The sequence below is a fragment of the Nymphaea colorata genome, chromosome 3 (assembly GCF_008831285.2).
Source record: "Nymphaea colorata isolate Beijing-Zhang1983 chromosome 3, ASM883128v2, whole genome shotgun sequence".
Taxonomy (NCBI): Eukaryota; Viridiplantae; Streptophyta; class Magnoliopsida; order Nymphaeales; family Nymphaeaceae; genus Nymphaea; species Nymphaea colorata.
The window spans coordinates 6,762,003-6,783,206 of NC_045140.1; the positions used below are offsets into that span (position 1 = coordinate 6,762,003).

General features: G+C 37.4%; 2 protein-coding genes across 2 annotated transcripts; one reads left to right on the top strand and one right to left on the bottom strand.

Moving 5' to 3' along the window:
• The first annotated feature begins 1,344 nt into the window (after positions 1-1,344).
• On the top strand, positions 1,345-14,709 carry LOC116249684 (cyclin-C1-1-like). The gene is made up of 9 exons (XM_031622879.2): positions 1,345-1,693; positions 1,846-1,952; positions 3,034-3,073; positions 4,599-4,643; positions 7,359-7,474; positions 7,579-7,690; positions 8,320-8,364; positions 13,537-13,684; positions 14,388-14,709. Exons 1-9 carry the CDS (start codon positions 1,662-1,664, stop codon positions 14,490-14,492), a joined length of 750 nt encoding a protein of 249 aa, XP_031478739.1. The 5' UTR covers positions 1,345-1,661; the 3' UTR covers positions 14,493-14,709.
• A 978-nt stretch (positions 14,710-15,687) lies between these two features.
• LOC116249685 (uncharacterized) lies at positions 15,688-17,287 on the bottom strand. The gene is made up of 3 exons (XM_031622881.2): positions 16,631-17,287; positions 16,436-16,539; positions 15,688-15,941 (listed from the first exon to the last, which is right to left on the bottom strand). The coding sequence occupies exons 1-3, from the start codon at positions 17,092-17,094 to the stop codon at positions 15,883-15,885; spliced, it is 627 nt and encodes a 208-aa protein (XP_031478741.1). The 5' UTR covers positions 17,095-17,287; the 3' UTR covers positions 15,688-15,882.
• Positions 17,288-21,204: the final 3,917 nt, after the last annotated feature.

Genomic DNA, 21,204 nt, shown 5'->3' on the forward strand with positions numbered 1-21,204 from the left:
CCTCGTTAATATCACCATGTGGTTATTGTGCTCTCCTCTTTCTTTTTCAGTAGGAAAAAGAATAGGCGGCAAGAATCAGTGCCATCAACAAATCCCATCAATCTGTAGCTTTTCAATAAAAATAAAATGAGATTCCCACAACAAGTAAATCTCAGTGGAGAGTTTTGTCAACAGAAGATATTGCAGATTGGTTGGTGTAGGTAGAATTGGTGGCATAGAAAAAGGCCTCGATGAGCTGCTATTTGTTTTTGTGGTGCTGTTTAAACCTTCATTACGTGTCATCTTTCCCAAGTTCAGGTCTTCAACTCTGATACCATATCAGAAAACAAGAGGAAAGAGGTGAAACCTATAAGGAATAAATTTAGACAACAGTCCAGTGCTTGCTTTAGAGAACAGATACAATCCATTGATGATAATAAGCTGGCTTTAGTTTTACTGAAATTGCACCTTCCGCATGTCCATACAACATATCATAGCTGCAAACATCAGATCTTCTAAGAAATATAGACATATAACTGCCGACACTTGCAAATAGAGATTACATTTTTCCTAAAAAATTGAAACAACTTAAATAACTTCTCATTATTATGTTTGAGTTGTGATCGCATTTTCTTCCATTTAAATATATGATATAAACAAAAATTTTTCCAAGATCAATTTTTTCCCTTGATCATGAACCCATACCTGAGCTCGGGCTTATAATTTCACTGTTCCCTGCTTGTCCCTTGTAGCTTCAATTTCAAATTTATGACTATAAACCATGACAACTAATCACTTACCTAGCCTTTATTATAAATACTTGAAGACTTCAAACAATCTTCAATGTGGGACTAAACATTGTCACACCAAGATATCACATTTAGAATCAAATAAGACTCATTATGATGGATCCAATTATAACTAGGCAACAATCCAAATGTGCAGCTTACTATATCCAAACTCCAGCTCGAGCAGCGGTGTAAAGAGATATGGAAATCAAACCAAATATGGAATTTGGTCAGCGGTGGAAAGAAATATGGAAATCAAACCAATTATGAAACTTGGTACTACTTGTTTGGGACTGCATCAATTTTCGTGCTTCAACCGAGATTTTAGAGATATAAATGGATAGGATTATATTTGATTATCGTTTCAATTTCAGACTCGTTTAATTGTATTTGGTGAAAATTTTAAATCCGATTATTAATTGGACTTAGTTTTGATACGAAGTTTTCCTACAGAATTTTATTTGACAACGATATAAAACTGAAAGATAAAAGTCGGACTCAGTTAACATAAATGCCGAATCTCATCTCGGTCGGAATCAGGTTTGGTTTTTCAAAAAGGAAGATCCAGCTTTAAGTTTAGTCCAAATCCCGTTCCATAAAAATTGGTTGAAGAAAGAAAAAAAAAGGGGAACACGATAGAAACTAGATTCAAGTTGAGTCCGAAGCCATTACGTCGCTGGAGTGCCCTAATCTCCACTCGTACCAAGACCTGGACAACCAAAACGAAGTCTGGGAATTCATATAGGGGACGTTGTGAACCAAGATATTCAAGATCAGGAACTCGGTGCATTAGGCATTCCTATTTTCTTGGAATTACAAAATCCCAAGTTCATATATTCAGACACTTCCAGATCAAGGCGTTATTGCCCGACTTGACTCAACCACAGAGAGAAAATGGCGGCGAATTTCTGGGCATCGTCTCACTGGTAAACCATCTTCATCTTTTTCATTAGATGTTCTTCTGGGGTTTTTTGAATTCGATTTTCTCGGTGGAGTTCTAAAAGTGGCACAGTAATCTAATCCTTTTCCTTTCCTTGTTCGTCAATTATTGGGTTGTTGGGATGGTCGTGATGACCAGTAAGCAGCTCGTGGAGCAAGAGGATGTGGATGTGGTCCACTCACTTGATAAGGAGAAGGGTTTAACCCTCGACGAATTCAAACTTATCAAAATTCATATGTCAAATCGTGAGATCTCTCTCTCTCTCGCTCTCGCTGATTCTTCTTGTTCAGAGTGAATGGAGAAAAGCTTATGGCGGGTTGATTGCCCAATTTGCTTCAATCTACAGTCTATGTGATTTTCTGATAATAAACAAAATCATGTTAAATAAAAACTAGTGTTAATTTTAATGCTGATATTGGGCTTTTTTTTGGTTATTAAGTGCTGTAGTCCATTTTTTAACCGGATTTTCCCCATCAGCGATAGATTTTGTTATTTAGTTAGAGGCTGAAAGTGGTGAGGATAGATCTTAAGCAACTTTGGGGTCATATGTGGGAAGTGAAAATAGGTAGCTTCTAGTCTTCCATAACTATTTAGCTGATTGCATCAGTTCAGTATGCATATAAAATTACTGAGAAACTTATGATAAAGAGCACTTAGGTTAGCTAGTTTATTTGATATTTGCTTCTCTGGGTTCATTATACTTCTATGCTGTAAATGTGATTTATGACAAGATATTGGTTGGTGCACTCTTGCTGCACATGTCTACTGCTTTTCTGGATCCAGGTCTGAACTGCAGATTTCTGTATTTAAGAGATGGCCTTGAATTTCTTCATTTCAAATTTGAGTTGTATCAATCCTGTCTCTCGTCTTCCTGGCTCTTTAACAATCCAGAGAGGCTGGACGGTCACAGTGTTTAATGACCAAAAACTGGAGTTTCTCACTCCTTTTTAAATTTTTCAACAATCATATTTAGAGTCCTCAGTTTCCAATTAAAAAAAAAAAAAAAAAACTGTGACCATCTTAAAGATATAATAACTAGTTGAAGCAAGGGTTTCTTGTTGGAATGGACTCCTTGGTTGAGAACAGCAATTGCTGTCTTGCATATATTTGATTGTTAATAGAAGCATCAGCCCTTAGAAAGAATGTGCTGGCAATGTTCCACATATCTACCTTTTTCTTTCTCCTAAAATGCAGCTCATTTGTTCTCTTTACACGTTTTTTATTTTGATCTTCCTAGCTTCAGATGTATAGAATTATTCCCATGCCTATCTAATGCATAGCTTCTGCTCTTATTATTAATATTATAGAGACTTTGCTTTTCTGCAGATATTTCAAAGCTTGGCGAACGAGTTAAAGTACAACAGAGGTTTCTACACTTGTTTGTGCGGTTTTTTTAAAATTTGTTCATAAATTTTTTCTACTTAATTCTCATTCTTTGTAAATGTATGGATATGGATGGTATCTGTGTGATAACAGAATCTCTGGCTGACAAGGTGTGCTCTCTAAAGGATGGGACACCCTCACATTACATCTTACTGGTTTTACATATTTTACTCACATGTACGTAGATTAGATTTCATACCATGATGATGAAAGAAATTTCAGAAATCATGAAGTGACCTAGAACTATGAACATAAGTCTTTAAAAACTTCCAATACTCTTTGAACCTTTCAAATGTGCACATCACGAAATTAATTAATAGAAGATTAGATGTAGGGACAGAGGAAAGAGAGAAGTAAAAGCAAGAAAAATGAAGGCTAAAGGAGGAAAGGATGAAAAATGGGTGGAGCTGGAGGAGCAGGAGACAAGAAGGCCAAAGAGAGTTTTTGCCCCCAAATAGATGCATAAATAAGCTCGTTATTTTTCTTCTATGCTGAGGAAGGTGCTAAGTCAACCTCAGGCCCTTCATTAGGACTCGATGTGAATGCTTATTCTTTACAAAGGAAATGAATTCTCACCTTAGCTGGAACAAGTTTAATCCATTTTGCTTTAGCTACGAAATTTATTACGGCTTTCTTTTTATTGGTTTCATTAATGGGCTGATGTCCTCATGTTTTTATGTGTTTTGTTTTGGCTTGTCCCTTTCATCCATGCTCTTCAAGGAAGATCAGTATATGTACGGTTCTGGATGCAAATTTCATGATTGAATATTTTACTTTAGCAATACTTAGTCAATAATAGTCATGCTTTAACAAAACACTCCCCTCCAAACTCTCCAACCCCCACCCTGTCTCTCTCTGTTTCTTCCCTCTATATGAGCATGAATGCTAAAACTTTATGGTAAATATTGTATCCAAAACAGCACAAGAGTGCACATGTTATTTTCAGAGTAAGGACTGCAAAAAAAATGTATTGGAAAATATTTACCAGTCTATATAAAGTTATAAACGTAGACTTTTTATTTTTTTGATAAAATTGTATTTTTTTAGCCCATTTTCAAATTTTTTTGCGAGATGCCACTGAAACTTTGGGGGATTGATGAAAAATGAAATATAAACCCAATATTCTTGAAAAAATGAAAATTCAACATTCACTAGCTTAAAATTGGGCTTTTAGAAGGAAAATTATGTGCGTTTGCATGTAAGTTTTAGCACAAATTAATAGTTCTCCTTATTCCTGAGTAACTGGTAAAATTGCTGGGAGAAAGGTTGCTTACCCATGAAAGTGAGCAAACCCCAAAAAACTGTTCCTTACTTCGGATTGTCAGCTGCAAATTGCCTGATGAATTGAATGTAATTATTTGCATGCATTGTGATAAACTAACTGAATTTTCGTTCCTGCTATTTCCCACTCTAATTGGCTGTGTTTTTCGTGCTAATTTCTTGTTGTAATTCTTGCTGAGATGGTGCGTTATTGTCAGATGGTTTTTTGAAATTTCATTGTGATTCAGGGTGGTCGCTACTGCAATTGCTTATTTCAGACGTGTTTATACAAGGTAACTAGTAGAAATTTCCCATGAGAAGGAATATCTTATTTTACTTGCCACTTTAGTTCTTCTTTTTTTTCCCCAGTACCAGCCTATTTATTTCATGATGGTATCATTTATTTATTTCATGATGGCATCGGAAATTGAACTGACTATTTTCCGGAACAAATATATGTTTGTTGGCAGTGGGCTCTGAAGTTGCCTAAATGAGAAAGAAAGTTGGTTATCTATTTTCTCGGCCTTTGCTTGGGTACCTTTTGCTACGAGTTTGTTTGGACTTTTTGAGGATTGAAAAAAATTATCCCGGACATGTAACTGAGACTAAATGTGTATGGTCTAAATATGACTTTCTACAGATCTTGTTACAAAACCGATTGTATATGATTTGCTGATGTACATCATAAATTAAACTTATAGTTTCATGCTCTAGTTTTAAAGGCTATGAGTTTTTTTTTTAATAACAGGTACCATGTTTAACAGCATGTGCCTTTATTTGCATGAAGTTGCAGTATCACATTGTCACGACCCAATTTTTGACACCAAATTTGTTTTTTTTTCATTTCTATAATAGCGGAAGCAATATTGAGTCATGACCAGAACATAAAGAAATCAGACATTGTTTTATTTCAATAATAAAATACTTGGACCCAAACAAAAATAACCACAAATTCCCAAAAACCGACGCAGAGTCCAGAATGCCAATGCCCGTCCATCACAAATTCACATCCACTTTGAGCAATAACTTGTGAAGTATCTGCTTCTTGTTGCCTTACAGTTGGTCTCTCAATTTGTTCTCCATATATATTAAAATGGTTGGCCAAAAAGTTGTTTAGAAGTTTCCCCTATATTGAAGCTTAGTTGTCGAAATTCTGATTAGTTGGTTGAGTCGGTTATCAACCCCTGTATTTCATACTGTGATCAGTTGGTCAGACTAATCAATAGACAGCCTGGTTGTTGGTCAGCCAACTAAGCCTTGACCTATAAATATACACATGCAGATAGATACAAAAACATGTATCATGTATATATATATATATATATATATATATATATGTATATATATATAGGTACATACATGATACATGTTTTTGTATCTATTTCCATATAAATATATGTATTTGTTTACTTATAGTCAAATTGATTTGGACTGAGTCGGACCAACTAGTCTTAATTAGTCATTTTAAGGCCTCAGACAACCTTTGTCCAGATTCTAGTTTTGACAACTTAGTCGGTTAGTCTTCAGGCACTTGAATCCATGCCAATTGTTCCCACATCTTGGATCAGTGTTCCCGTTCAAATAAAACAATTATCCATCTCTATGAATGTCTTCTCCTTGCTGCACATGGGTGATGGTCTGGTATTCATGATTTAGATATCTACTATGTTTACTGGGTCTTCTACTTTGATGGACCTCTTCTTAGACTGGCATGATTTTGAGATATATTGAAAGTCATTTTATGTGATTGTTAAATCCTGCTTGGCTCTAAAGCGGAAAGTACTTAAGAAAGTTATCTTAGAGATATCTCACGTCAGTTCATATGTTATACTACTAGGATGTGCCCCAAATTTTAACCTTCAGACCTATTCATCTCAAATCAAACAATATCAATTCTTCCCCATACCAGAAGTCCCTTACATTTCTCATGGTGAAATCTCTGGGCAAGTTTGAGATTTGATACTGGCTCAAATGAGTTGCATGTGCAACATCACCAGGAACTCCACTTGCCGTTGGTTTCCTTTGTCATAATATAGCTGACGCTACACCAACCAGGAAGTGTATGGTTCTGGTGGCCTTGTACATTTACACGATCAACTGTTGAGTGGCCTAATCTGTGCCTATGTTATCAAAGTCACTAGGCGCAGCCTGGGCAACAGGCTTCGCTTAGCGACTAGGCACATCTGGGCATGACTAGGTGTAGGCAACCGTTTAACTAATTATGACTATATAATATTACATACATTGATAATTATATACTTTATATTATATAATATATCATGTTGTCATATATAATTTAATGTTGATGTTAAAAAAGTGTGGAACTAACTATTATATCTATAAGTTATTGATTATTAAGTATTAATTTGTTTAATATGACTAATAGTGATATAGTCATCATATAACAACAATCAATAACAGTCAGTATTATATTATTTATATTTATACTTGTGTATTGAAGACAATGTAGAGTTTATAGCATTGAAAAATCAAGAAATTGAAAATCAATGCAGTAAGTTCCTCGACTCAAATGTTCACTTAAATAGTCATTTCTATGTTGAAGAAAGGATGGAAGACTATCTCTTGGGCTTCCACAAATTAAAAATGTGCCTCACTCCAGTCTCCAACACTATTTAATCATTATTAAAGAGTCTTTAAGAACCCTTAATTGAGTGTTTCTTCGACTTCTATGAACTAGGCACGACTAGGCGTTGCACAGGCGCTACTCCACCTGCATCGTGTGAGTCTGACACCTAGGTGCACATCTAGATGACGCCTTAACAACATAGGTCTGTGCTTATCATTAGGTGTTGCAGGACTGGTTTTCCTTGTTATCTCTGAAGGAAAAGAATAAGCAATAAGGAGGTCTTCATTGTCTACACCAAAAAAACATAGTGCAATTCTACATGCATGTGAATTTATTCAGTTGTTTTTTAAATATGTGAGCCTTTTATTTTTCTGTTCTCTATAGGGAGAACCGACAGTTCTTTTATACTTTCAATTTTCAGAAAGAGCATGACAGAGTATGATCCACGTCTAGTCGCACCTACCTGTTTGTACCTTGCAGCCAAAGCAGAAGAGAGCACTGTACAGGCTAAGCTTATTGCATTTTATTTGAGAAAATGTATGCATTTCCTCTTTGTTGACTGTAATTATTCCTAGGACAGTCTTATTTCCTTCTGAACAAACATCAAGTTGGTTAAGTAAAATATTTGTTTGCTTGTGTAGGCCCTGAGCCATATGTCTTTGAAATCAAAGACATTCTTGAGATGGAGATGAAGCTTCTGGAAGCACTTGACTACTATTTAGTTATTTATCATCCATATCGTTCACTGCTTCAGTAAGTACTGCTTCAACAGCCTATGGAGATTATGGGGAGAGTGCCTCTTTCTATGACGGGAAATTGTGTAGGGTTCATTCTATTATGGGCATTCTCCTACTGGTTAAATTGTTAGGCATACTCAACCAGAATCTTCTTTTATCAAATTCTGAAGAAGCTTTTATGGATCGCATATGTCTTTAAAAGCTAAGGCTTTTGTGAGTTTTCAATGCAAGCATGTCTCTCGGAGGCTGAGAAGAGCAGTACATTCTTCAGGTTGAATCAAGTTGATCACTGTCCAAATCAGATCATGTTGTTTTCCAGCTATTATGCAGAATCATTTATCAGGCATAAAGCTGGAGAACAATGCAAATCTTGGCAAGTGCCATGTGAAACTCAATTGGCTAGGCAAAGTGATTAGTTTGTTTCATGTACTTATATTATTGTACTTTGGAGTATTTCTTAATGTCTTCAAGGTACAGACTACACTCTCATCTGAAGATCAGAAATCTGTCAATTTGACAAAATAATTGGTGTTACCTTTCCACATGCTTTTTATGATACACTTTGCTCTCTTGTTGTTGCATCACCTATCCCTTTTCTGTTTGACCATCATCTCTCTCATATGGATAATATATTTGCTTTTGCAGGCTATTGCAGGATGCTGGCATGCAAGATTTGACCATCCCAGCATGGTAAGTTTCCACTGTTTCTTTGCTTTGGTTATGCAGTAACTTTGAAACTGTCAACCCCTATTTAGTGATTCCCATTGTTCTTCATTGCCATGTCATACTCATAGTTGCAATTTTCAGCCCTCAGAAGCTTCACGTTTGAAATTTGGGTTCTGCAATAGAGAAAAAATTAAGCCAGAGTAAGATGGAAACAAATGTATGCAATATAGCACTTGAACAGCTGCTGTTACCACAGATGATATGGTATCTAGATATGGTTGAGTTACTAATTTCTATTCTTTAGAGAGTGGAACGTCATGAAATTAAAGCATGACTTGCTGCTTTATCATTTCTTATTACTCTATTTTGAGAAGTTGATCTCATGGATATGTCCACTGTTATACTATTGATTCACATATAAGCTATGTCACATGGGTACGGGTATGGGTGCGGGTACGGTTACGGACTATTTTCAAAAAATTTGGGTGCGGGGGTACGGCCGTACACACACACACACACACACACACACACACACACACATACACATACACAGAGAGAGAGAGAGAGAGAGACACACACACACACACACACACACACACACACACACACACACATATATATATATATATATATATATATATATGTCAAAAAATTTCAAACAGAATAACATATTCACACATTTATATTAAACGAGGAAAGGAAAAGGAAAAGATAAAACTGAAAACCAGCTGGATCAAAACACTAAAAGGAATCCAAGATATCGTCTGAACCACAAATTAAACATATTATTCATAAAAGGGAATGGCGAAAGAGAGAGAATAGTTACTTGCAGACTCATCAATGTCAAAGAAAAACGAAAAACAAAAAATGAAGAATCAAGGAGAAAAACCATCACAGTAACAAAGACAAATTACCTACGCAAAAAATGAAGAAAACAACAAACAAAAGAGCAAAAAATGAAGTCAAAGTGAAGAACCGTTGGCTGCTGTCGCTTGTTGCTGCTGCCATCGCCTGCTGTTCGCCGTTGCCGTCGCCTGCCGTTCGCCGCTGCCGTCGGGTGCTCGCCGTTCGCCTGCCGTTGTCGGTTCTTCACTTCGGTGAAGAGGGAAGACGAAAACCATCGTCGACGAAACATAAGGGTTTCAATAATTTAATGTGAAAATGTTTTTCTAACGTTAAAATCTAAAACGGACAATTTTTTATCCGGTCAAGGTTGACCGAGTCCGAAAATGGTCAAAAATGACCCTGGGTATGTTGACCGTACCCGGTGCTGTCTACGCAGCACCCGCACCGCACTCGACGCCGCACCCACACCGGTACCGGTGTCGTACCGGTACCGTGTGGGTACTCCTCCTAAATAGGAGTACTTGTTACATAGCATATAAGTATTCAGAAAATGCAATGTGTTGTAGGATCTCAATAGAGTGAAATATGATTAGTGTGCAAACTTGATGTTGCATGTGAAAAATCCTGTTCTAATTCTTCTGACAAACATACTTGATCTAGAATTGCATGTCTTCACTTTTTCACTGTCAACTGTATAGAATAATTTATTTTTCCCATTTGCTGTTTCTTAAATTTTGATTGTTAGTTCTTGATATGAATTGGAAAATTAACTTGTTATATTATTGGAAAAACTATGTGATAGTAACCAAATATGAGCCTGCAGCTTGGTCCTAGTGGAACGGACCCAGTGGTGCTTATAAATAAGGTCGAAGGTACATGTTATTAAGGTGTTTTAGCCCTCTAAGAGGGTAACCCTAACCGGGATTAGGGTGTAATGTGTGCATGTGTGGGCTTTCCCTTTTAAGGGCCTGGCCAGGTAGCGATAGCTACCATTTGGCACATGGGGCAGCCATTGAACTGAAGATTGCTCCGGACAACTGGAACTATGGAGAGAGTTCAGGTGATGCTCGCCCAAAAACTTGCAAGCATCGATCGGAACCTGTAGGTGATGTTGGAGCCTGGAGGAGCTACGAACCTTGAGGAAATTGCTAGAGAACATGGTCAACCTGGAGGACAGATTATGCATTCCAGCAAGAAACTTAACGGCGCCAACTACTTGGTTTGAAAGAAATAGAAAGTACCTTGCATTTAGAGCCAGGGACTTCCTGCTCACCTGGATGGAAACAAGTCAGCCCCATCAGAGTTTATTTCACGTGAGAACTAAGATGACATGAGCACGAGGGGGAGCTTCTAATAGTTTAGTGGCAGCTTCTTCAGTAATCATGTGCCCTAAAATACAACAATCAACAAGAGTTTATGACATCATTAATTGAAAGCAACATACTGGATCTGAACTCAATCCAATTCATACTCTTTTTACCCCACTTCAAGTTATACATGGTTTTGAACTATGAACAACTGGCTCTTTAGTGGCCACTGCCCAAAATCTTTCTTTCATAAGGCGTTTAGTAAAGAGATCAACCACTTGATCTTGGCAAATAAAGTGTTGGTCAATTTCTATATGTTTGGCATGACTATGGTGGTCCGGATTGAAGGATATATTTACAACATTTTGATTATCACACAGAAGAGTGCAATGAAAGATTCTCTCCCCTACTTCAGTCAGGAGGTGTTGGACCCATGTAACTTCCAATAGCTGTTGCTATAGATCTATATTCCACTTCAGTGCTCGATCGTGCCATGGCTTTCTATTTTCTATTGCTCCATAACACAAGATTGCAACCCAGTGAAAACACTATGTCCTAAAATTGACCGCTGTTCATTGGGATCTCCTGCCCAATCTGCATCACTATATATTATCAGTTTATGTGTTGTTGAATCTGAGAATGTGCGCCTGTAGATCAACCCATCTCTTATTGTTCCTTTCAGATATCTCAATATGTGCTTCACAACTTCCATATGTGAGGTATGAGGTTCATGCATGAACTGGGATACCTAGTTAACAACATGAACAATATCTGGGCATGTAAAAGTTAGATACTGTAAGTCTGTAACATTCCAACCAAACTTCAATATTCGATGGGATCATGGTAAAGGTCACCATCTCACATTCCCATTTTATGATCTAGAATGGTTGGTGTAGCTATGGGTTTATATCCTTTGTTCTTGCTTTACTCAACACATCTAACTGATATTTATGTTGACTTAGAGATTCTGTTTTTCTTTCAATCAACTTCCACACCAAGAAATATCTCAAGTCTCCAAGGTCTTCCCTTTTAAACGTCTTGTTCAGTAGTTTCTTCACAACATCTGCATGATTTTCTGAATTCTCAGTAATGATAATATCATCAACATAAATCAGGATAAGAGTTGTGACACCACAGTCTTTGTGAATAAACAATGAATGGTCTAGTTCTGATCTCTAAAAGTTATACCTTTGAATTTTGATGAAAAATTTTGTCAAAACAAGATTTGGTGGCTTGTTGAGTCCATAAATAGCTTTCTTCAGCCTGCACACATCGGTCTGCACACTTACCCTTTTGAATTGCCTTTCATTTACCCAAGTGGTTGCTCCATGTAAACTTCATCTTTCAAATCCCCATGCAAGATGCATTTTTTACATCAAGTTGACAAATTTTCCAGCTATGCTTCACCGCCAGTGTCAAAATAACCTGAATTGTTGCCATCTGCATAGCAAGACTAAATGTTTCAACATAGTCTTGTCCTGTCTGTTGTATAAATTCTTTTGCAATGAAGCGGAACTTTATACCTTTTTATACTTCCATCGAGTTTATACTTATTTTTATATACCCAACTACATCCCACAACGTTTTTATCCACAGGTCTAGGTACAATTTTCCATGTTTGACTTTCATGAAGAGCTTTGATATCATCATTCATACCTTCAATCCACCTTTTGAATGTACAACTTGGTGAAACGTCAATGTCTCATCTTCCTTCTCTATAACTGACAAGAACTTTTGAAGAACCATTTGGAACTGATTGTAACTAACTTATCTCTCAATTGGATGCTGCAAACTAGAAGACTGATTGGATCAGATCCAGATCCAATGAGGTCCAAATCCAATATGTTGCTCTCTATTAATGATGTTGTGCACTCTTAAGCCTTAAGGGCTGGTGGTGGCTTGTTTTGTTATTTATCTTAATTGCTGTTATATTTTGGTAAAAAGGAGATCATTAAAAACTGACCAAGATTAGGGCATTGTTTTACTGAAGAAGCTGCTGCCAAACTGTTGGATGTTCTCTCTCTCATGCTTATCTCATCTTCGTTCTCACGTTCGGTAAGTCTGGTTCTTCTCAATTCTTACAACTATTTCCCAGAACTTCTCCTGTTTTAACATTGTAGCATAAGGTCAGCCCCAAATATATGGCAGGTCACTGTGAGGTGCAGATTGAATAAAACTGCAATCCAATTGTCAATAGCTCAACCGATGGAAGTATCAAGTATCATTTGTGGAATCATATCAAAGCTATCAGACCATTCATATTGTAGGTGTGATGATCCAACCTGAAATGGTGGAAAAACAAGGGAGCACTTTTCTAACACCTTGAGGACAAGGTGATTTTGGAGGGGGGAGAGTATTGATAGTAACCAAATATGGACTGCAGTTGGGTCGCATTGGGATTGACCCAATAATGCTTATAAATACGGTCAGAGGGCTTGAGTAGTAATTATCTATGTCACATGGACTCTTTAAGTGCATCACCTTGTCGACATGACGCGGGTGCGGGTGAGGGTCCGACTCGCACCCTATGTTATTCCCTTTAAATAAAATTTTCCTTCTTTTTTTTGTGGAGGGGTCAAGGGCCTGACCAGATAGTGATAGCTACCACTATGTCCTAGTAGTCTTGATCACCAAGGTAAGGAGTTCTTTTCTCCAACATATCTTTGTCCTCCTTTTTGTTTTATGAACTGCAGATGTGCCTCTAATCATGACCCCGTGTGGACCTTGATTTCTAACTTCTAGTCTAGGTTGAACTCTGCTAGTTCCTCATCAGGTAATGCACTTTGAATAGAAAAGTGATATATTTTGACTAATTGATGTGGTTCAAAATTTTAGCCAAATAACTCATTATGTGCAAAACTCTACAAAGCCAAGCAATATGGCCACAATAAACATCACTGCCTTTAACATGTTCACCTTGTAGCATTTTCTATAGTTGTACATATTTGCCTTAAAGTGGGTTTCTTGTTATCTTGGGGTATTTTGTGTTTTGAGGGAAACTGTGGTCTATGTAGATGTCCTAATTCATGAATTGAACATGCAGGTCCATTGTCAATGATACGTACAAGATGGATCTCATTCTTTGTCATCCTCCTTATATGATTGCTTTAGCCTGCATATACATTGCAAGCGTACTGAATGATAGAGACACAAATACATGGTTTGAGGAGCTTCGTGTAGACATGAATGTGGTATGAATTTTGGATGTATGAAACTTCTAAACATAGTTGTTCATGTGAACCGATTCATTTATTTTCATGAACTTTTTTTGCTTGATTTTCTTTAATTCAAGATTGTGTTCAAAAATGTATACTGCTACTTGGTTGCTTTTCCAGCCTCAGTTTAGAAGCAATGCTTGTGTTACTGAAGCAATGCTTGTGTTACTGAAGCGAAGTGGATAAATTCCTTTCCTTTGCCTTTTTTTCTTTCTGTTTTAAGGGCCAATTTTGTTTGCGGTATTCACTAGGAGTTTATGCTGTATGTAAGATACAGAAGTAAAAAGGACTGCGTGTGACAGCCAGGCTGGATATGCAGTTATCCTGATTCCAAGTTCCAGCCTGATGCGCTGGCCTGCTTATTTCTTTGTCCTTCCGTGCAAAGTCAGTTAAGATCTGGTGTCTCATATAAATTGAATCATACCTGATAATATTAAAAGCTTTTTGTTTTTGACATCCTATGCTTTAGTCGTTGTGCTGCATTAAAAGGCTACTCTTTGGTTACTTTTTCCAGACAAGTTTTTCGTCTTTATTCCTAATATTTGGTATTGCTGGGTGAAAAGTGATTTGACCAATTTGACATAATAGCTAGAGGTTTATTACTGAGTATGTTTACTAGTTTGAATTTTAGATTGATAGAACTGTTGATGTTCTAACATTTTCTTACTCTGTTTCTCAGATTAAGAATATTGCAGTTGAGATATTGGATTTTTATGATGTATATAAACCGACAACTGAAGACAGAATAAATGCAGCTCTTACCAAATTAACTGCAAAGACCTAATGGCTTCATCAACCATGACAATAGAGGTCTTCCTGACAGTGTACAGCAAATTTTGGAGGACTGACGCCCTGTCCAGTTGAAGTTGTCATTCGATCAAAGGGAAAACGGAACTCCTGTATATCTTTGTTGACGAAACATGCAGCCATAGAAGTGCTTGTTCACTGCTGCTTTTATCTCGTTATCTTAATGAATGAAATTTATGCATCATTTTTGTGCATGCTATGCTCTATCTAGTTCACAATACAAGTTGCTTGGCTGCTGGAGGCAAATGCAAAAGCTGGAGTTTCAGTTGGTGGTATGATAACCAAAGCCTCTTGGAGCTCTCTGGCTTGCCTAGAATGTGGACTTTGGTAGATGATAGCTAGGATCTTAGAAGGCACTTGCTGGACACTTTAATAAATATATGCAGGGAAATGTCCTTATCACAACAGGATTGTCTGTAGCTGCGGGCAGTGCATCCGCGCGCGCGATACACACACGAGTTTGGATTGGATGCAACGACTTGCACAACTAAATTCTTTAAGAATCAGCTTCAAGCTTTCTTTCAGAACTTACAGGTGCTCTCTTAGAGGGCTTATATGAAAGAATTCCTACCCGCCTTTACAAAATTTTATTTACTTACCTACCTTATCGCCATGTGGGCGTAGATGTCTAGATTTTAAGTTTGAATTGTAAAGAGAGTGGTTGGCTCTGCAATTATGCTGCAGAACGCCTGTCCTGCTAACTATGTGTTGCGTTTGTTTAAGGCTGCAAACTCTATAAGATAAACATTTCCCCTTCCTAAGCCAGCAAAAGTTTGAAGAGTTGTTCATCGCAAATGTCATTACAGTGAAGTCATCCCCAGCTGTTAACTAGTAAATAGAGCAGGTGTTGTTTGTTCTGACGAGACATCAGTGTGCTATTAGAATGGCTGATCCAATGGTTACGATAGGAAGTGAATCGTGGATCTGAACTCAGCACGGGAACATTTTTCAGGTCAGTCATTTTGGACCCATTTTTCCCGGTTGCATTTATGACCCACTGGTTACAACTTGGCGATACAAGTTAATATGCTGCAATAGGTGGATTGCAGATGTGCAATTGGGAGGTGGGATGAATTTCATTATGTTGGATGCCACTGATTCTGGGGGCTACGAACATGACGAAAGTGATGGCGACGATATAATGACCAAGGTGGTGGAAAGCATTATGAAGATGGAAAAAATAACTCTGTTGGTGATTAAAGCTACAGTTCCTCCTCTTGGCAATCAAATTTACAATTCTTTTGGCTTCCTTATACATGTTCAATCCAAAACTTTTCAACGCCACTTACATTAGTTCTCTACACACGAGATATCTGTTTCATGTAGCACAAAGGCAGGGTCAGATTCTGCCAAAGATCAGCATCAATCTAATTTGAGCCTTTCCGCTTCTGCTGATGCCCAACCTTTTTCTGTTTCAGCTTCTTATCTGCAAAAATGAGATAAAAGGAGGATGAACAGTTTTGCCCATGGCGATCAGCCTGCGCAAGACAATGACAAAAGAAACTGCCAATATAACAAGGAAAGTTAAAGAGAGGCAGAGCAAATTCTGCTTCCAATTTTCTCGCAAAGCTTTGATCAAGAAGCTTAACACCCAAGGGCTTATCAGTCAATAAGGGAAGGAGGCAATAGACATAACCAGGAAAGTTAAAAGAGAGTCGGAGCAATTTCTGCTTCCAATTTTCTCGCAAAGCTTTGATCAAGAAGCTTAAGACCCAAGGGCTTATCAATCAATTAACGGACGAAGGCAATAGACATGACTAAAGTGGGACACAAGAATCACACAATCCAGTGATTTAGAGCACCAGATTGCATTGTCACCATACAGAATCAACAGCACCATGATGGCTCATTAGTCCCATCGATATTAGGCTGCGCCACAGGGGCAGGGGTTGCCCAACAAAAAAGATGTAAAAGTTCTACCTTGTTGCCTTTTAGCTTCCGACTTCGCAAAGAACTCCAGCCACTCATCCGTCATTACAAACACTGGCTCTTCATCTCCTGCTTCATCCTCCACCTCCTGTAACCTAAACACCCACACCCATCAAAAGCATTATCAAGAAAAAGTAAGAAACGAGAAAACCAAATCGCCTAATGCATGCGAATATCGACATCGACCTTCCTAGGGCACAATCGCCATCTTCATACGCATTCACTTCATGGTTTTGATGTTGTTGCCCGTGAAGAAAGTTGAACCCGCAGGGAGAAGGCGGCAAAAGAAGCCTACGGCATGGATGGTATGGAACCCTCTGACAAAAAGCAAGGCAACCATGGTAATGGTGGTGAAAATGAGGCAGAGAATTGGTGAGTGTGAATGACATCGGAGCAGTAGGTTGAGGAAGACCAGAAGAACATTGAGGTTCCGCTGTTGCTGTATGAGAAGAACTCGTGGGAGGACGGAATGCGCGGGAAATGTGGAAACAAGGGTGGAAATGAGGGTTGTAAATTGGGTGGTGAATCTGGTGATGGTGGTGGAGGTGGTGCGGGACACAGAGATGCGGCCGAAGGTTAGTGGGGATTGGTGGGTTGCAGAGTGGGTGGCGGCCGCGAGACTCAGAGGTGGTTTCGGATGACGGGCTCATCGTAAGACGGCGGTGATGATGCTGCTGACTGTTATCGACGGTGATCAGAATCTGAGGATACTATCGCAGAGGCAGACTCCTGGTGCGATTTCGTCGGAAAAGATCTTCCGAGTCCCCAAGATTTTTCACGTCTAGGAAGAGGCGGTTCCCGCCGACTTCGACGACTGCCTAGTAACAATTTTCGTTTTTGATGTATTTAACGAATACTCTTATGACCTATACGGAGTTGGGACTTTCCGATGCTAAAAATTAGCAAACCATGGCACATATTTGATATTCCCATTACACATATTTCATAGTGTCCGTGCAACGGATGTTTCAGAATTGCTGAACGACCAACTCTTATTTTGAGTTGTTGAAGCGTCAAGTTCTTCTACTGTCAAAAAAAAAAAAGTATAAGGGGCACTTTGAGAGATAAGGAGAAGGTTTCAGTCTCTTTTGTTATTGAACAGTAAAATAAAATACTTCTCCAACTCGCTTAACTATTATATATTATTTTTCTAAAAGATCGTTAGATTTAAAAATATAACAGTTTGAACATGCCTTTCAATATTCTAATTTTTGGAGAAATTTTTCCCTCGAAAGAACTTCATCATATTAAAAAAAAAAAAAACCAAAGAAAACATGAGAAACAAAGAGCACCATCTTTGACGTTTGACGATTTACTGTGACCAAGTGAAAGCTACTCTGGTGCTTCTCTCGACGTCTCTTGATCTTGAAATTTGGCTACCAACATGTGGAAACCATGGTTCAAGGATGGAGAAAATAAGGGGAAAGACAGAGACAATATTGGACTGTCAATCGTCATTAGGAATAGCCGTCTTCTTTCACAGGAAATAAGTGGGCTTCTACTCTGTGATGAAGTTCAATCCTGTCGATCAGCACCCACTCTCAAGTGGTTGCCACAGTCAGTCAAGGGCAGCTCGAGCTTGAGTGGTTCAGATTGCTCGGCCAGACACGGCCATGGGGAACTTCTCCACGACACTCAGACTCCTAAGTTGGCATTGTTCGACCAAATGGTGGCCGTCCTTAACTCCACCATTCAGCGGTTTTCCAATAAGAAAGAGAAGATTAAAATCTGAATGCAGTTGCTAATTACGCTAGGAGTTTGATCATGCTGGCTTGCATTTGATCATTTCCACATCTAAGTTGGGATCCACTTTAAATGCATGATTCCAGCAAACCTCAAATTCATGAACACCAGATTTAATATCTTCGTTCTGATTGAATTAGTTAGTTGTGCAAGGATAAAGGGTCGTGTTTGTTGAGCAAATCTTGCTCATGCTTGTGGAAGAATGAGCCACTGTGAGCAATTGTGACACAGTCTCACTCAGGTATTTATGTGTTTCAAGGTAAAAACATGTGCCCTAGGCCTAGGGGTGCTCCGCATGGCACCCCTTTAGAAAAAAAAAAGGCGAGAAGAAACCAGAAATTTTGAATGTGATTTGCATGTGTCGTCTCTTTCTCTCGTATGAGTGGTTGCTATCATTAAACCCTGAAAGCATGAGCAAAGAGAAAAGTGCTTCAACTTTTTGGGTATGTTCCCCAACAAGCTGGCTGCTATCATTATTTTTTTTAAGAGAAGGCTGGCTACCATGATGGTTTCTATAAGCCTAGGCATCGTGTTGGCTCATGGTTGTGCCCGGGCTCAGGCCCCAATTCTAATTAAAAAAAAAATAAATATGTATAAATTTAATATATAAACATATGTTTATGATGAAAACATTTAAAAAATAATAAAGATTATATATATATATATATATATATATATATATATATATATATATATATATATATATATATATATATATATATATATATATATATATAAAACAAGCACTTAGGTTAGGAATAAAAACTAGACTAAATTTTAGAGTAATTTTTTCCAATCTAACCTTATTGATATGATCATAAAAACATATTGATGCAGCACATATATTAAGTTGACCATTTGTTAGAATTTAATAGTGTTTTTATAATAAAAAAAATGAATGGCCCAATGGCATGATAATAAAAATAATCAATATTTTTCATTAAAACAACTTGAATCAAAGCATGTTTTATGTCAAAATAGTCCTTATAAATATATTAAAATGTTTATATTGTATTTTAAAATAGTTTTTGAACAAAAAAATCAATAGGTCTGGTTTTTTTTCTGGTTTTTACCAACTTCTCTCAATCTCTCGATATATATATATATATATATATACCTGGCGGGCTTTTATTTAATGCATTGGCCCTACCCGGCCTGAGATGCCCATGGGGTTCCCCAAAAGAGCACCACCGAGTACCTGATCGGCCTTTTTTTTCTCTATCATTACCTCGTCCTCTTTTGGCATCTCTATCAATCACCACATTCATTCCAGGTTGCCGACTTCCTTATCTTGGTTCCGAGTGCTGACACAATGACAAGATTGGGAAAGTTGATCACATATCTTTCATTGTCAAGAGAACTTATTTCCTTTACACCTTGTTTGTACCAAGGGTGGATCGATGCCTAAGATCAAATCTCTCGTTTTGTGATTTCCAACCTTTTACGAAAGTGGCAAACTTATAAGCTCATGGTTGAGTTGAACTTCAAAAATCACAAACAAGTCAAGATTGGGCAAGCAATGATCGTCGCTTAAATGCCTGGCGCTCGACACATGATGAACACGACCCCGTTTGAATTATTAATTTCAATTAACTAACCAAGTCCTAACTTATGTTCACTCCAAGCCAATGTTGTGAATATCAATCTCAGTGCCCTATCAATCTGCTCTATAGAACATTTGTCCATATGCTTAATATTAAGGTAAGGCTAGTCACCAAGCTGGGCCGTCGCAGGTACCCGGTACCCGGCCTGACTTGGGCTCAGGAAAAGGGGCACCAGGCCTGCCCGATTAGGCCCAGTAATGTTTTTTTATATTTATTTTATTAATTTATATATATATATATATAATATTTTATTGTCATTAATTACATTTATATATTATTATATATATATTTTCTTAATTTATTCGAGCAGGGCTCAGGCTCAAGTTTGAATGGACGGGCGGGCATAGGCCTGAGTCTCAGGTGTCGGGCCAGGCTTACCGTGGAGCCAAATTTTTTTTACTATGGGACACTAACAGTTCAATTTTTTACCTTTAAGGGTTAGTACTGATATAAAAATTATTGAAAGTTACAAAGGTTTCAATATGTAATAAGGTGATTTTGTTGGTGCAAATGTAGAAAATGGAAGAGAGATATAAGCCTAGAGGCACATCAAGCAGGACTCTCTTTAGAACTTCAATTGCTTTGCTTAGGATTTTATTTATAAGTTGCAAAAGAGATAATGCAACTGCATTCCCAAATTACAATTATGCTAATACATCAAAAGATCATACAAGAACTCTAGTACAGAGAAAATTACTTACTCAAACTGCCAATACCAAACAAAAAGCCAAAAATCCCAACTTATAAGTTTTGAAGAGGTGCGAAAACTAAAAAATTGCAACCTTTCAAAGTGAAGAGCCACAAATTCTAAAATTAAACAACACACTCTTTCTTTCCATGAAGAGAGACACATACTTTAAGAAATGATTTTGTGTATTTGTTTATTTTAAATTTAAATTACTTATTTTGGAATTTTACCAACAATTCCCCACTAGTATCAAGATATAGTTGAAATTTCTGACTAAAAGTTATGCATAAGTAAGGATATTTTATATACTTGAATCCTTACATAGTGGTAGAAATTTAATTTAAATAATGAACTTAGTGGAATAATCTTAAACCAAGCTTCTCTTTATATTAATCTAAAATTTCTGTTATTAGTTGGCACATTTTAAAGCCATCTATTAATCTTGGATTCATGAGTTCTCTAGAGAACTGCCTTTTTTATAAGAACCGGCTCAAATGGAGAATTGTCTTTTTCATAAGAACTGGCTCATCTCTACAATCATATATATGAGTTTTGACAAAGTCTATTCACTTTTATCTCAATGTACATAAATTCATTAACAGATATTTCTCAGTCCTTAGAACAAATATTACAGATAGCAAAAATAAATTTATGAATGACTTTTTAACAATTACGCATGTGAGTTTTCCATCACACTAGCTTAGTTATACTCAATAGAGACTTTA